Genomic DNA, 17,599 nt, shown 5'->3' on the forward strand with positions numbered 1-17,599 from the left:
GAGGCCTCAATAACTTTTAATAAATTAAATTAGCACTTCACTTAAATTAGCATCACTTCACCCGCTGGGGTCTGAACTTCCTCCTGGTTCCCATCTGCAGAAAAATCTGCGCTAATTCATCAGTCAGTTGGATCTGTCTGATCCAAACAGATCAACTGAACTCTGAGTGTTTTACCCTGCGCGGTCCGGTGTGAGTTTTTACTTTATTTATTTTGCGTGGTTTCGCTTCTCCGAAACGGACAGATGTTGCGTCTGCAGCTCCTCCAGAGCGCCGCTCTCCTGGGTAACGTGAACCCAGAAGGCTCCAAATAAACTACCGGCTTCTCAAATGGTTTAACACAACGTTGCATTCTCTTTAGTTTTCTCTGGTCTGTAATGGAGACTTGAATTTAACGCGCCAATGGCAACTTTGGATGTTTATGGACTGAACAGACAGAAACAGTTACCATTATACCATTGATTTTATTTTTGAAACCTTATTTATTGTAAAGTGTTGATTTTAGTTTTGAAGTATTGATTTTATTTTTGAACCCTTTATTTTGAAGTGTTGATTTTATTTTTGAGCCATTTTAATGTACTGATTTTGAAACCTTATTTATTGTAAAGTGTTGATTGAAAGACCTTACACATGAATTGCCCCATACGGGGTTTGAACCGACGACCTCAGCATTACCAGCACGGTGCTCTAACCTGCTGAGCTAACTCACCTACCTTACAATCTGTTCAGTTTCCATGGATTTAAGAAGAACTTACATGATCTTACCACAATGAAGATTTGATAAAAGTGCTTATATTCTAATGTTTTTCAAAACAACATACATAATATTTTATTTTCCAGAGATTTTATATTTTGAAGTGTTTATTGTATTTTTAAACCATTATTTATTTTGAAGTGTTGATATTATCTTTGAACCATTTTTAATTTTCAAGTGTTGATTGTATTTCAGATATTTATTTTAACGTGTTAATTTTATTTTATTTTTGAGCCCTTTTTTATTTGTAAGTACTGATTTGATTTTATAGCCATTTAGCCAAGTCTCTGTAGAACCATTTGTCTCTGCTTCAATACATTTTTTGATCCCAGGCTTAGTTTATGGACTGTAATGTGAAATTAGGCACAAGTCTGACAGTTTGTTCACCAAGTTACTGCTCTCTGAGAGGATCTGTAAGTATTTGACTTTGTTTCATGCCCATCGTTGATGTTAGTCACTAACAAAATGTGGATCATCTACCAGGAACACTGCAAAGAGCCTGAGTTCCTGTAGTGTAGTGGTTATCACATTTGCATTACATGCAAAAGGTCTCTGGTTCAAAACCAGACAGAAACAGATTTTGCATGTTCTCTTCATCACAGGTGTTTACTAAAGGTCAACAAGGGTCTGTGGTGTCATGGTGTGTACTCTGAATCCAGGCATCTGAGTGCAAACCTGATTTGAAATTTTCATGCGTTGCATCTCACATCATCAACTTTGGAACCTCAAACTGAAACAAAGCAGAGAAGTTCAGTTCCTGTAGTGTAGTGGTTATCACGTTTGCTTTACACGCAAAAGGTCTCTGGTTCGAAACCAGGCAGAAATGGTTTTTGTCGGTTATGCATCTCTTGGGTGCAGTGAGACAATAAGAGCCTTCCTCTTTTGTGATGGTTCATTTGCCAATCGACTTCAATGTCGGCTTCTTTGAAATCAAAGCTACTTTACTTCAATTACCAACTGGCAGTTCTATGGCGTTGTTATTATTATTATTATTATTATTAAAGATTCAAGATATATTGAATATAACATTTAACTAGAAACTCTGTCCACAAAACTGGAGAAACAGTTTTGTTAAATAATGTTAAATAAAACCATGACAGACTGAAGATGCAGAACAATCAGCTAATAAACCAGATGATGTGAAGCAACAAAGCTGAATATAGGATCCATAATCTGAATGAAATAAATGTAATTTCACTGTGGAAGGTGCTGCAGGTTTCTGTCCTTTTTCACATTTAATCAGTTTTATTCACACAGAAAGAGATCAAAGTTTAACCTGGAATAAGACAAAATGTCTCCAAACATCAAGAAAACATTTTGAAAGTATGGAAAAAGCAAACTTACAGTTATTCCAACCATCTAAAGTTTCGGAGAAGACGTCTTTCCTCAAGATGGGAGACCAGAACCGATTCGGACTTTGGTCCAGGTGAGCAGATCCCTGGATGGACTCAGAACCTCACCTGTTTTAGAGGTGGGGCAGAAACACAAACCTCACAGCCGCTACAGCCAAACTGAATTTCAACTTTAAATATTGATAATGATGTTCGTTCATCTATTCAGAAACACTGGAACCATGAGAACGGAGGCGCCAGTCAGGATGGACGCCACAGATCAACAGTTTTCATTTAATCTTCCTGCGCCGCTCTGATCCTCCCAGCACACAGACGGTTTCTGTCTGAACAATTTTTAACAGAACAAACGAACAAAGTCCATGTTACCGTAACACTGACACCAACCTGAAGAATGAAAGGGAAACATATTTAATGACAATGAAAACATGTTGAAAGGATTTTTTTCTGAGACTCTTACAGACTAATGAAAACACAAAGATAGAAGGAAGTTAAAGTGACATTACTTTAACAGATAAAAGATTCTCAGAAAAGCCTCAACTTCTTTTTAAAGTAATTAAAATGGACAATCGTCCAAAAGATTTTGATTCTGTCATAATACCATGGATGAACTTAGATATGAAATTTTCCTTTGATAAATTTCTGAGTTGTATTTTCTCCAGGTTGTGGTGGATTTACAGTCTGAATTATGTTTCTCTTGTCTGGTTTTGGTTTGATTTTTTTCTGATCTTCAGTTAAAATCCTCATTCAGACAAAACTTACATCAGCGTTCATTATTCACATTATTCTGTTGCTCTTTCAGTGGTCCTCACAGATGTATGAAAAAATTGTAACAAAGTAAAAATCTTGCCATAAACAAATTGGAACATTAAAGCAGATTCCTTCAGGTTTCTGCTTCCTTTTTGAAGTTCAAGTTAGAAATGAAAAATGTTTGTGTTTTGAAACAGACAAACGTTTTTCTCTTCATCTTTTGGATGTTGATTCTCCTCTGCAGTTTGGATTATTGATTGTCTTATGAAACATAAAGCTACTTTACTTAGACTCCACAGACTGCAGTAATAAATGCACATTTTGTCGTGTCCCATCTTTGTTCCTGTTTAGTATTTCATCCCTCAAAAGCAGCAGAACTTTTTAAAATTGTCTCCACCTGCAAGAAGTTTCTCTGGGGGGTTTATGACGGTGTGTAAGTCCAGCTGGGTGTGTTAGCTGAATGTTTATAACGGAGCTGAGGAGAAATGGTGCCTTCAGGGACCTCTGTCTGCTGGTAAACTGGCCTGTTGTTTTACAATAAGGAACCCCGCTGCACTTCCAGAAACATTGTCATCTTTAATAATCTATCAAACATATGAAGCAACAAATATCTGCAGGCCTGAGAGAAAATGTGTTTGAATTAGATGGAAAGATGTTGTTGAAACCGAGTGGCGCAACTGCACATTATTCAGGTGGATGCGAAAGCATAAATCGGCGCCCCCCCTTCCCCCCGAGGCGACGCTGCGTGGAGTGTAAAACTCGCTACATTTACCTCGTTATGTGCGAGAGGTGAAGGAGCGTGAGGCGCTGAACTGTATGGGAAAACATAATCGGCGCGTCGCCCCCTCCAGACGGGGTTTTGGCGCCCCCTCTGGTGCTGCGCCCCTATGCGTTGCATGTGCTGCATACCCACTTTTTGCGCCTCTGTTGAAACCTCATTTCCTCAGAACTTAAACAGAGAACGTTCCCGCTGAGAGCGGAAACGAGTCTGGGCTGACTTCAGACCAGCGCCACGCGGCACATCTGGATCATGTTATGAGAAATGGCTCCCAAAACGACCAAAAAGATTTTAAGTGACATCCTGGAGAACCTGTCAGACGAGAACCTTGACAAGTTCCGGTCAGAACTGCTGAACCGGAGAGTTGTGAAGACGAGCCAGGTGCAGAAGAAAGGGTTCTTGGTGATTACAGATGTGATGGTTCAAGCTTACACTGAGAAAAACGTCCTGAAGGAAGCAGAGGACATCCTGAGAGCGAACAACTGCGAACAGGCGGCGGAGGAACTGGGTAAAAATCTGCACAACTTCTGGACCCGTTGATTCCTTCCGCACTGAGATCCGATCAGCTCAGCAGGAGAACTCAAAATGTTTCATCCTCAGGTTTTAACATGTTTGAACGTTTTCTCTCTGAATGAACTGATTTCACAGAGTAAAAGTTCAACCAGTTCGCCTCTTTTTTACTTTCCTCAACATCTGAATAGTTCCTGTTTCCTGTTTCTTTAGTCTCTCAATGACCCGATGCGTAAAAACCACAGAAAAAGGAGAAACGCCCTAAAAATCGGCCCTAAGTTTCAGTTCAGACTTTTTTCTTTTCTTTGTTGGAGGAAACTGCAGTTTGCTCCACGGGAAACTGTTGGAAACAGAACAGTTTAGTTCTGACCGCCCTGTTTGGATCTGGATCTGATCTTAAATGCCACGTCAGCTTCATTTTCTGTACATTACAGATATCTGATCTGAAACATATGACTAGATGCGTTAGTGAATTAAGATATCTCTAATCATATTTAATAATACTTATTTGATATATCTCTAACTTCTGGCTGATCATTGAGTCGTATGGAGGCTCTAATTCAAGATATCTGCAGTGAATTACTACCTACTATTACGATCAGTCATAAAGTGAATTTGAGATAACATGCTTTTTGTTCTGACTGTAGAGATATTGTGAATGTCACCCATAATTCAAGATATCTTAAAGGTATTTGTAGATAATAGTTAAAAATCTTTAAAATACTTTTTGCGTAGTGGATAACCAGACAAACTGCAGAAACTCTGTTTCACACAGAAAACGATCTCTGACTGGATAAAGAGGCTCTGAGGTGACAGATCTGATGAGCAGGAGAGTTTGTGGAGAAACTTAAAGCTGAGGACTGAACTGCAAGGAAACTGCTGAGGCTGCTGTTGCATCAGGAGTTTTGATGAACAGATGCAGCAAAAAAATCTAAACATTTTGGTGCAATAAAGGTTTTGTGGGAATCGGTAAATTGAGAGAAGTTGAAGCAGCCATGTTTAGGACCTTGTGGCAGTTCCTGCACCAACATTACAGCTTTTCATCTCTAAAATATTTCTGTAATTGCAATAAACTATTGAAAACAAATATTGTTTTCTATATTTGCAGCTGAAGAAGCCAAGAAAGCAGGTCTAGGAACACCTGACCGTGACCCAGGTCCAGGTCCGGGTCCAGGTCCAGGTCTGGGTCCAGGTCCAGGTCCGGGTCCAGGTCCAGGTCCGGGTCCAGGTCCAGGTCTGGGTCCAGGTCCAGGTCCGGGTCCAGGTCCAGGTCTGAGTCTGGGTCCAGGTCCAACTCCGGTTGGAGGTTAGCTCTACTTCTTTACTTCATTTAAAAATGCAAAGCACTAGTAAAGTTTCATCCACAAAGAGTGAAATATTCCCACCTATCTTTGTTCAGTGATGTGCAGCTGGCTGTGCTTCAGTCACAACTACAAAGTTTTTACTTTTTATCTGATTATAGTTTTCCTATTCGGCACTAAAGCTGTTGGGATGTTTCACCGAAATCTGTCAGTTCAAAGCTGATAGTTTGTAAATTTGTTTGAAGTGTTTGGAAATGTTCAGCATCAACTGGAGTCTGACAGTCCAGGAAGTGAAAGGTGGAGATCTGATGCTCCTAAAGCCAGCAGAGACCCCGTCATGATGGCTGCAGGCTGCACCAGATCAGGCAGGTTTAATGGGTCAGTCTGTTCACAGACGCCCTGCAGCAGCCTGCAGCAGCAGCACAACACCTGGTGCAACAAGCCTGCAGGTAAAGCATGAAGCTCCCTGACCAACAGGGAGGAGCATCAGTGCCAAGTTTCCACTAAGATAGAAAAACGCCTCTGAGGTCGGCTGAGATGGATGAGGCCGAGGTCCAGATGGACCTGCTCAGGTCCAGGCAGGCAGTTCACCAAGCAGACATGATGGCAGGAAAGACCTCAACACCATTTGGTCACATGACTGAACAAAGGCTGCTGGGAAATGGTGTTCGATAAGGAAAACAGAAACTTCATGGTATAAAACCTCCAGAATGTATTTTTCCTGTTGAGATGGTTTTTGTCAGAAATTGATATTGTTTTTATTGCTGCAGTTGTCTTTCCTCAGCAGGCAGTTCAAGCTTCAAATGCTTCTCTCAGTGATGGTGAGTTTTCTGCTTTTTCCTCTTTAAACTTGTTGAAACATCATTTTAATATTAAAGAGAAATAAGAAATTTGAAAGCAGCAGAGAGCAGATTATTAAGCGACCTGCTGCTCCTGAAACTGAAACATTTCACTCCTCTGTGTTTTCCAGTAAAGTTTGAAAAATCTGAAAATGTGTTCTAATGCTGTTCATTTAAAATCATGAAGTGATTCTGTGACCAAGCAGCATGTCTGATGTTTTCTTTCAGAGTCTGACTTGAGGTAAAATCTGCACTAAAGGGACCTTCCAGCCGCACCGTGACCCACTGAACGGACTGCAAGTCCATCAAGATGTTCCTGAAGAACCAGCAGCTCCTCACCGACATGCTGACCAGAAGTTCACTTTTAATCTGGAAACAATTACATGAAGATGAATTGTTGAACTTTAATAATTAACTGTTTAACTCTAAATGGCTGTTTAACATGAATGTATGATTGAGAAATTCAAGGAGCCTCAGTTACAGTCAGAATGTCAGTATTTACAATATGGAAGGTAAAAGGAATGATAAACTTTATCAAACAGATCAAGTCCCAATCATTACCTGTTCTGTGGGATATTATTTCCATTAAAACCTGTCCGATAAAGTCACAGTCTCTCTTTATGTGGTTGCTAGGTAACACAGCATTAAGAATCAATTATCTAAAGGGTTATTGACTTTTAATTCAGAAAATAATTAAAATAATGTTTTAGCAAAGCTGGTTGAATACAGAGAAGCTGTTCTTTACTGAGTCTTATTCTAATCTTAATTAGTTTAAATTTAAGCTAATTTTTATGCCCTTTGATTCAAAGTTCACATATCTTCATACTGTTCTGTGATGCCACTGCTTTATTTTACTGGTTATTGGTTTCATTTGCTCCTTTATTCTATTTTATTTGTAATTTTGTTTAAGGCACTTTGAACTGTTTTCTGTTTTAGTTTGATTTCAAATGGTTTTCAGCCAAGTGTCTCTTGCTTAAAAGGGTTTTTGAGCTTCACATCATGTTATACTTTTACTCTCACCTGGAGAAACCTTGCTTTGATTCTTTCATGCATGTTTGAGAAATCCTTTGATCTCCATGGCAACCATTCATCTGTTAAAACGCCTGGGTGGACCGAGCCCCAGCTTCAGCCTCACAGAGCAGCGCTCCACCACGACGACACTCTGCTCCTACAGACTAGCCAGCAGCAATTAGTAAACACCTGGTGGAGCTGCTCATCAGCTGAGCTCTTCATATGAGCTACTTCTCAGTGAAACTCTGGTAAAAAAAAAAAAAAAAAACTTTGTTAAAGTGTTAGTAGAGGAACGATGCTGTCTGTTAACGTTGGTTTAATAATTGGAAGTGTGACCAACTTGGACTGAACGGCTTCTTTCACTTCCTCTGCTGCCATTTGTAAAACTACAGGCAGAATACAATAATAAAATAACTAGGTCACGTTCAAATTCTGGTGTTTTAAAGGCAAAATTAATACAGATAAATATAACTATAAAACAACCAACTGATGCTGAAAAACATTTTTAAAAATTCAGGAAAAATTGTATGAAACTAATCCTTGCACTAGATGTTGTAGATGTATGTCAGAACAGGGTACAGTTCTTCCATTGACGATGTTTACAATATATTCATTTCAAAAGGCACCACAGGCAGAACAGCAAAGCTTCTGCACAAACAGGAGGTCTCACTTGGACATAAAATCTGGATGTCAGTGTCTCATAACTGCTTTGTTTAAAATATGATTTTTCCTCTCTCACAAAAGTCACTCATGTTGGGTAAAATATCTAAAAATGTTACAGACGTAATAGAAGCAATAAAGATATTGCTCTGATAAAAAGTACTGTGAAATAAAACTACATTAAAAAACCTTATTGAGGTAATCTGAGTAAATGTAAGTGGATGAAACCGCCTGTTTGGATCGGCCTTATGGAGTCTTAGGGGATTATTCAGGGAGGCAGAAAAATCTGTGACTATTTGATCGTTCAACCTTATCCTTATTTTCTTGTTGCCTTTTCAAAAAGTTGATTTATTGGACTTTATGGGTTAATTAAAGGTCATTTTAAACACAATTCATGTATCAGCATCAAGAGTTGGACAGAAATATTCCACAGACTAACAAAGTTAAAAAGGAAAATAAAGCACCACAAAGCTTCACTTTGTCCCATCAGGTAAATACACAAACTTCATTTTATCAAGATCTAAATTCCTTTAACTATCATATCTGTCATCTTTTGTGCTAAATCCTGTAACTCGGCTCTCCAGTCAGAAACCTTACTCTGGCAATAAAAAACACTGTCAAAAAACCTGAGATATGTTTTAGTCTAGCCATAAAATAGTTATTGAGGGTTGGATTGATTCAGACCGGGCACTACTGAAGGCCTAGGTGTGAAATGCACGGCCCGCCACTGGTTTTAGACTATTTTGGTTTGTGTTTTAATTCTGATTTTTAGGAAGAGTATGATAAGCATTTTCAAAAACTTTAAATATTCAGCATTACACAAAGAAAGTTTGTTTTATGTTTTCTTCAACTTGATGCAGCAGGAAACAATGAATTCAAGGGTTTCATGTTTCTGACTGGTGAAAACTCTCATCACATAAACTTCATCACTGCAAACGCGCTGTGTTCACGCTCTCATCCAATGAGACTTTCTGCCCCTCATTCATGGCTTCAAGGTTGATTTCCCTGATTCCTGTTAACCTCACAGGCCTGATGTTGGACCCGTTGGGCAGAAACGACTCAAAATGTCTCAGGTAATGCAGTGAGTTCCACGTTTGTCGGAGGTTTGCTCTTCTTCCAGAACAGAAAATAAGATTCCAGCTCCAGCAAGGAGCTGAAATCTTCTGCAAGAATAAAACATTCTGAAGGCTAAATTTATTTACTGTAACATTTAATTTTGAGCAACATTTTTGAAACAGTAGTTAAGACCTTATAAAATAATGTATTCTTTTGTTAAAATATTTGCATCAAAAGTTTATTTGATAATTTGCACTAAAAACACATCATCCACTGAAGAACATGGGAATAAAAAATATGTATGGAGTTTTTTGTGTGAAGTGTTTCTGGAGTTTGTCCTGAATTTGTTTGGAAGCGGTTCCTGTTTGGATCATGAGCTGCCTCCGGACAGCGCCTCCAGCAGGTCATTCCTGGGTATTTTCCTGAGGATCTCCTTGGTTTTCTCCACGGCCTGCTGACTGAAGGTCTGCAGCATCAGATCCACCAGGTCTACAGCGTCTGCGTTCTGCAGCTGACCGGCTGTGATTCTCAGCGGAGCGGCTCCTCCGTCTGCTCTGCAGACAAACACCTCCACGTCCCTCAGGAAAAACCGGAACCTTTTCAGGTCCTGCTGCTTCAGATCTCCAATCACTTCCAGAAGCTTCTCTCTGTCTGAGCGCAGAGATGCCGCCTGGCGACATGGAAACAAAGTTTATCAAATTAAATCAGTTTTATTGCATCTCTAATTAAATAGCATCTTTATTTATTTTGTAAAGTGGGAAGGTTTTTGCTCTGACTGAAAAAAGACCAATGAGAGACATAGAAGCAGGAAGAACGTTAATGACAACAAAAATAAATTAAAAAGTGGAATCAAACTCAGTGCAGCTGAAAGAAAGTTTTAAATCCTCATCAGGAAACAAGACGAGACAGAAACAGTGAAAATCTGAGCTGCAGCCCATTAAGTTACAACCAGTAAACCAGTTTATTTAACTGGGATCTGAGTAATTTAACACCAGATGAGAGGCAAAGGCAGAAAAATGAAAACAAAAGCAGTGAAATTCAATACAAACTAAACAAAACCTGAAGGTCTGACAAACATTTATCCAGACATCAGGATGACGACTCACTTTTTGCGTGAGAGGAGACGGATGTTCCTCCACGTAATGTTTCACTGAGGACAGAAATTAATTAAAAATTATCAGAAACTTATTTTCTTTTAATGAGCGGTACAAAACAAGTTACCCTTGTGTGAATAAGTGACTCCAGTTGCTCCACCTGAGAAGAAATGTTTGTTACGTTTCTTTCTCTCCTTCAATGAAACTCAAACTCCAGAATATTGATTCATTTTTAACACTAGAAATTAATCTAAAACCCAAAATGCAGTTTTTCTGCAGAAACAAAGGATCTAATCTCTTACCTTTTCTCTCCTCAGTTTTTTGGTATTCATCTGAAATTCAAACAGAGAAAATAAAGATTTAGAGGTTTATTTTTAGCAGAGCGTTAAGGTGATGTATGAGTCAGTGTGACTGTTTTAACGACCTTTCCGAAGTGCGCAGGTCCACACTGGGTTGAGCTGCTTTGCTTGTAAGAGTTTCATCTGGAAGTCTGTCTCTGGATTTTTAATGTACACTTCAAAGAAATTTGGCCTTGTGGGATTATACCTGAGCTTTAGTCTCTGTTCACACAGGAAAGGAAGGAAGGATTGGGTTTATTCAGTTCAAATCTGTGTGATACTGTGTGGTCTCATATGACTCCCTCTCATTTACGCTCACTAAGCTGCAGACAGAGCGAGAGCAGCAATCACACAACGCAGCAACAGAATCACAGTGACTGGTTCAAAAAGGTGAAGATCGAACATCTTTCTGCCCTGAGTTAATCTGCAGCTGCAGACCTAAAGCTAAGATAATGGATACAATAAATATGACTGGAGTTACATCACTTAGCAGCTTTATAATGTTTTATTTTGTTAATCTAGTATTCTTATGGAAGCTTTTGCATCTATGTGAGCAACAGACGTCTTTGTAATTTCTTCTAATCTAATATAATATAAATGATGATCAGCCTATCAATGCATTTGACCAGCAGCTCCAGGCTGATGCTTCTCTTCTTAAACCCAACAGAAGCAGAAACGGTTTCCTGACAGCGTTAGCTTCACCTTCGTTTAGTAAATTATGTGGAATCTGCTGTTTCTGTTTGCAGATTATTTTACGATTCACAGACAAAATTATATTTAACAAACAGCTGAACATTTCAGAGATTAGATATTATGATCAATAAAGGTTATTGTTTCTGGAGAACGGAGGATGTGCAGTGTACAGTCAGTGCTGATGTTGCTCAGCTCCATCCTCCTGTCTGCAAGACAATGGCCTAATTAAAGTAAGATACTGATTGCTCATAAATATTTTACAACACACCACTTGAAACAGCTGAGATCAGGTTGTAGCTGCTGCATCCTTCCTCTGCTGGTCTGAAACGCAGGACTTATATCAACAGAAACTATCGTATTAAACATCACAGCTGTGGAATCGTACCTCAGGACAAACTTCAGCCGATTCCAGATCTGCTGTGAGGACGAAGTCATCAAACATTTTCAGAGGCATGTCTGGATCTGGCTTTCTTATGACTTTGTATCCATAAGACGTTTCCCTTTGGTCCATTTCCTCCAAGCAAAAATAAGTTTATTATTTATCATAAAAATCATAAATTATTATTATAAACTGGCTGTAATGTTGGGATTGTTACTTACTGAGTCATTTTTTCAGTGTTGGTTTTATAGAATAATCAATAATTATCCATATATTTGAACATATGAGTGAAAGCAGTTATATCTTTACACAGTTAAACTACTGGAGGTAAAGTGATGGAGAGTCATGTCTGATATCTGCTTAATTTCATTTTTAAAGATGTTTTTTAAAAATGTTTTGGTTGTAGAACTCCACATGCAAGCATGTCTTAAAGAGCGACATATTTCACTTCCCATTCTGTGCTTTATTTATGAATAGCTCTTAATGTGCAGAACATTATCACTTTTAGTAAAATAGCACAAATAAAACAAACAAAGATTAAGAGAAGCAGATTTCCAGGTACAGATTAAAACAGGATAATCTGGATTTCCACAGCATCACTGCTCTCCAGGGTGGGAAATGTTTCTCCAACAGCTAAATGTTGTGATTCTTCTAAGTGGGTCAGATGGATTGGAATGAGTTCATTACAAGCCAGAGAAATATTTACAATGACTCTGGACATATCAGCACGTTGTATGCATTACATTCTTCAACAATATTATTTAAATTTACAAAGTGCTTGTCAGTAATTTGGGTTTAATATGATAGTCTGATTTGATTCTGAAGATGTAAGAACCAAATACGACCAGCAGGGGGAGTCCCTAACGCTGTTTCACTCAGTTCAACTGAAATGTTTAATTCTGGCCAACAAACATGCAAAAAGCATTGAATCTGTTCTGGTCCAGGTCCAGGCTGGTCCTGCCATGTGAACAGACCCAAAGGAGAAAAGACTTTCAGATCTCAGCCAAACTGGTGACTCTGGGCTCGCCTTGTGTCCCGGTTAAGGACCGACAGCCTGGGAAAACTGAGGAGTTGATATGATAAAGAGTCAGCCATACTCATTAGGTTAAGGCTGAGAGAAGGTCTACTGTGGTTACTTGAGGCTATGAAAGCGTTAGTCGTGTTAGGTGTGTTTCTACTAAACTGGCTGAACCAAACCTGATGTGACTTTGGTTCTGACTGTGGCTGATGGCCTGTAGGACCCGGTACCAGCATTGCAGTTTGGGGGACTTTCAGTGCAGAGAAAAGAAAAAAAAGGAGAGAAGAAGAAGAAAAACCTCAAACTCTGTTGAGCTACAGTTAGCTGTTAGCTCCCAGCTAACGATGCTAACCCCAGGCTGACATGGTGTATGTCAGCCTTTGCATGAGGTTAGAAACGCTGCATTTATGTTCTGAAGTTTAATAACTGAGTAAGAATAATTTGTAAATTGCTGTATCTTTTTTCATATGTGTATACTATAATGGTTTATAAGTCAACTATGCAGAAGTTCTGACCCGTTTTTATATGAAAACTCCTTCTACCATAAGACCTGCATATTAACCTGCTGTAAGGCCGGGTCGCGTGGGATGAGGTAAACATGCAGCGTGAGGAAAGCCGTGTTGGTCCGATAGAGCAACATGTTGCAGTAGACCTTCACAGGAAAGCCGGCTCTCATCAGAACCGCTCTCGGAGAGAAAACGGGTTCAGCCAGTTTGACGTGTGACGGTGAGACCTCAGAGACTTTCTCCACAGCGTCTCCACAGTCGTCCATGTGGAGGACAGCAAACTGCTCCAAAGGTTTACGGACGTCGTCTGAAGGAAACACAAAGAGCAGGAAAAGTTCTGGGTCAACGGTGTTAAAAGGTTTGGTACCATCATGTTCTCCTACCGACACAGATCCAGTGAGGCAGGAACACCTCCGTCATCCTCCCAGTAATCAGACTGATGTCCAGTAAAGGACCAGCAGGCCGGTATCCTCTGCTCTCCATCCTCTCCATGTGTCCGTCCCAGGAGCAGAACCGGTACCTGAAGACGACCCGTTCGGAGCAGAACCAGCGCAGACCAGAGACGCTGCACTCAAAGAGTCCAGCTTCACTCTGGAGGCTGAACAAAACGTTTCAATAAAGCAAATAAAAATGTGACGATTTCTATTTTTAACAAATTTTGACAAATGTTTTTTGTGGAGAATTTTCTGAATCATCTGCATGTAGAAGATATTTTTAGTTTAGTTTCCTGTAATTTAATTGGCCATCTGGTGGACGGATTCCTCTCTGGTACTCTGGTTTCCTCATCGTCTAAAAACATGTTAGATTTATTGGTGCCTCCAAACTGTTCATAGGAGGGAATGTCTCTGCTCTCGTCTGTGTTTGTGACTGACTGGGTTTACTGGTGTTGTACTGGGAGGAACGTTGTTTTTCACCTGTAGCCTGGAGCCTCGTCTGGATCTGCAGTTTTCATCTCAGGTTCCACTGTAGTGCAGCTGCTGGAGTCCTGATGAGGACAACAATCTGGTTTACAACCAGCCAAGATGTTATGAGAAGGTCAATAAAATAACGAAATGAGAAAATCAAACATAAAAGTACCTTTAGATAATTGACTGTTTCTGCACATTTCAGTGGAAAATCCATTGGAATCCCTTTTTGAAAAACACAACATTTTATTTAAAGCTTAGAAATCATCCTTTACACCAAATCTGACACGCATTTAATCATCATTAAGACTGTTCTCAGAAATGCTTCAGCTGTGTGTGGGATCAGCTGGTTGACCAATGCCTTGGTCTTCCTCTGCATCAGCAGCTCCACAGTGAGATGCTGCATCTCCTCAGCATCAGCAGCTGACCCACTCATCCTTTTCTGACACACTCTTTCCCAGATGAAGGTATTCATAACCCTCTGACCTTAACACTTTTATGAAGCTCTCCATGATTTACCAGTTGGCCTGTCTCTGCTGGTGCAGTGACCCCTCCCTGTCTTTGGGCTAATGGATTATGTTAGAAGCTGTTGCATCGTGTTTATTCTTATCATTGTTGCATATTTAGTTTGTTTTAGCTCCAGCCTCTGAGTGGAGTTTTATTTTCATGATTTCCTCTCAGTGCTCTGTTATGATAAAAGGCCTGAAATATTAATATAATTTATGGCTGATAATCCCGTCAGGAACTTAATTTTTTTAAACAACTCATTACAGGTTCCTTAAACCTACCAATGAGGTTTGTATCTTTGTCAACTGCCTAGAGGAGTGGAGTAACGTCCAGGTGTTTAGATTTGGGTCTATTAAGTGTATTTTTGCATTTTCCAGCCCTTCATCACAGAGGCTGATAATATTTCTGATCAAACCAAACATGCCACTGTTTTGCATCTTGTAAATCTTCTTTTCAGACATATGGATTACAGTTTCTAATCATATCTGTTCACATGTGCCAGAAGTTAGTCTACTCAAGTCATTGCATAACTAATATTTATATTCCACAATTAAACAGAACTATAACCTTTCAAGCATTTTTTGCTTTATGCCATGAATGTTTCAGTAGGTGAAGATAAATGCTATTTATTGGACAGCCTGATGTTCCTGTTTGCCACTCTTTCATAGAGCGAGTATAAATTTGATGCATTTTTGATCATGGGTTCTTTTACAGAAAACAAATAGTTTTCAAGGTTTGTATGAAATGAAAAACTTTTATTTTGAGTTCAGTTCTGTTATTCTGAACCAAACTGTAAATCATTTTTCTAAAAAGAGCTGAGATGGATGGGAAGGGGATGCATCGCTTTCTCTCATGGAGCCATTTCACTTTCAAGAGCAATCCTCCCCAATCATTTCAGGGCACTTCTCAGCAACTGACCAATCAGCGTTCCAAGTACAGTACTGCACAACACTGACAACATCTATCATAGAAAACACGGTCAGAGAGATTTTGAGGAAAATACTCGATAATCACGGTCCCAGTTGTCAGTCCCCACAGCCGTTTCCCAGAACATGCAGACGCTGGAATACAATTTATTACATTTCCAAAACCACAAAGGAGTCTGGATTAACGTAAGAAATGGATGTTGGATTGCTGCCAACCTCATGTCCAGTTGAATGAAACTGATGGAGGGGAACAACCATGTTAGTCAGCATGAAGGTAGTAAACATCCCATTTTTCATCATAATGACACTGATAGACAAATCAAGCCATGTAGTGGATAATTAGGCAAATAACTAAACACAAGTGAATAAAGAAAATTATATTTAGGATCCCCTTTGTCATGAATGCTGTTTTAAGCTAATATATTAGTTTTACTTATTAATATATTATCTGGAAGTAATTAAGGGCTCCGCACTAACAACTCACGACTGATGGATAAGTGTTAAATAAACACATTTATAGCTCAGCCTCTGTCCTCTTCTGCTCTGCAGTGAGAGGTTTGACTGACAGACCCACCAGGTCTGTTAACAATATTCACCCACTGTGGAAACTCAGTGACTTTCTTTCTGCATGTAGCGACATTTCAGACAAAAGAAAAATTCATTTATACCAGGTGAGTCTTTCTCACTTGAGAATGAGTACGGGTTGATTCTGAGGCTTCAGACAATTTTAATTAGAGAAGTTTCACTTAACTTAAAAGTTAATGTAAAAATTAATGTTTGTTTTAGCCACAAAATGCTTCTGCTCAGCAGCAAACAACAAATCCCAACTACAGCAGAGAGCAGCTCATCATGTAGCAGCCAGGAAGCCTGACGTAGAAACATTTAGCTAGACAATGTCAGACATTGATAACTTTTAATTATTGTTATCAAACGTTATCAAAATACCTCAGAAATATACAGAGTCACCATGAGAATGAACGAATTTAAAGTTAAAACTCAGTTTCACACAAATACAAACATTGTAGCATAAATGTTTGGCTGGTGAACCGGACCGGTCCAGGTCGCTATCATATATGTTAGCAGCTTTTCAAATCTTTCTGATAAACATTATGTTACCAAGACACAATAATATGCAGAAGAAGAAGAAGAAGAAGAAGACATGCAGAAGACAATGGAAACATTTTACAGCTCCTACCTTCGGATGTGACCTCCAGCGGGCTTTGGTCCAGATCAGTCATGTCTGTTAAAACCTCTCTGGCTATCTCAACGGACTGTTGACCAAACTCCTTCACCATCAGACCCACCAGAGTCAGTGCTGTGGCCACCTGGTCTAGATGGGAATCTGGGATTTGCTGGAGGCCCCAATCAAAGCATGTGAACTGAAGAAGTGACTTAAATTTCACTAAAGTCCTCCTGGTCAACTTATGAAGAATCTCAAAAAGATCCCGATGAACGTCTGCTGTGGTTGTTTTCTGAAACAAGACATAAAATTAGATTTTTAGCTTATTTAATTAATATTGCAGCATAGTTTGTCAACAGCAGAACTTAAGCTGAGCCACTCCTGTATGTTTTTAAAACACCATGTGCAAAAATGTTTTAAAATGATCACTGTTGTTAAATTTATGATTTATGATGATAAATGGTTAAAAGTTACATTTAAACTGAACTAAATCTTTGTTGAATGAAATCATACATACTTGCTTCAGTAATAAATCTGCTTCCCCTGAGGAAAAAAATATAAAAATGAACAAAACAGAATTTGATCAAACTCCAACAAATGAAACAGATTGGGAATGTACAGTGGAACGAAACATTTCATGAAGCAACAAATGACGACAAATGAAGAGATGAATTATATAATTTTAAAATATTGAGCAGTTTTGCATTTGATAAATATTGGATACAGTAGAAAAGTACCACTTAGTAATTGGTGCAGAAACATTTGTTGGGTAACTCAGAGTTTCAGTTTCTTCCAAAGAGGGAAGCAGGATTCAGCTTCTATGCACCACAAATCTGGAACAAAGATCCAGAAAACTGCGAAACAGCTGAAACACTGAGTGCCTTTAAATCAAGAATACAAACCATGTTTAGAGTCACTTTGGAGCCAGAATAAACAGAATACTGACCAACATGGTTTCTCAACCGCTGACTAAATTTACAATGTTTGATTGATTGATTGATTGACTGTTTGATTGATTGATTGATTGATTGATTGATTGATTGATTG

General features: G+C 39.1%; 2 protein-coding genes across 2 annotated transcripts; one reads left to right on the forward strand and one right to left on the reverse strand.

Moving 5' to 3' along the window:
• Nucleotides 1-3,762: 3,762 nt before the first annotated feature.
• Nucleotides 3,763-6,709, forward strand: LOC103154672 (putative uncharacterized protein DDB_G0290521). Its single transcript, XM_016662888.1, has 5 exons — nucleotides 3,763-4,137; nucleotides 5,248-5,301; nucleotides 5,350-5,445; nucleotides 6,211-6,261; nucleotides 6,508-6,709. The coding sequence occupies exons 1-5, from the start codon at nucleotides 3,894-3,896 to the stop codon at nucleotides 6,522-6,524; spliced, it is 462 nt and encodes a 153-aa protein (XP_016518374.1). The 5' UTR covers nucleotides 3,763-3,893; the 3' UTR covers nucleotides 6,525-6,709.
• A 2,513-nt stretch (nucleotides 6,710-9,222) lies between these two features.
• Nucleotides 9,223-17,092, reverse strand: LOC103154681 (NACHT, LRR and PYD domains-containing protein 1b allele 2-like). Its single transcript, XM_016662884.1, has 12 exons — nucleotides 17,070-17,092; nucleotides 16,568-16,844; nucleotides 14,112-14,164; nucleotides 13,949-14,019; nucleotides 13,418-13,632; nucleotides 13,091-13,341; nucleotides 11,517-11,645; nucleotides 10,525-10,660; nucleotides 10,403-10,432; nucleotides 10,228-10,260; nucleotides 10,113-10,156; nucleotides 9,223-9,676 (listed from the first exon to the last, which is right to left on the reverse strand). Exons 2-12 carry the CDS (start codon nucleotides 16,665-16,667, stop codon nucleotides 9,377-9,379), a joined length of 1,362 nt encoding a protein of 453 aa, XP_016518370.1. The 5' UTR covers nucleotides 16,668-16,844; nucleotides 17,070-17,092; the 3' UTR covers nucleotides 9,223-9,376.
• Between the last annotated feature and the right edge of the window lie 507 nt (nucleotides 17,093-17,599).

Source organism: Poecilia formosa, unplaced genomic scaffold, assembly GCF_000485575.1.
Source record: "Poecilia formosa unplaced genomic scaffold, Poecilia_formosa-5.1.2 Scaffold394, whole genome shotgun sequence".
Lineage (NCBI taxonomy): Eukaryota > Metazoa > Chordata > Actinopteri > Cyprinodontiformes > Poeciliidae > Poecilia > Poecilia formosa.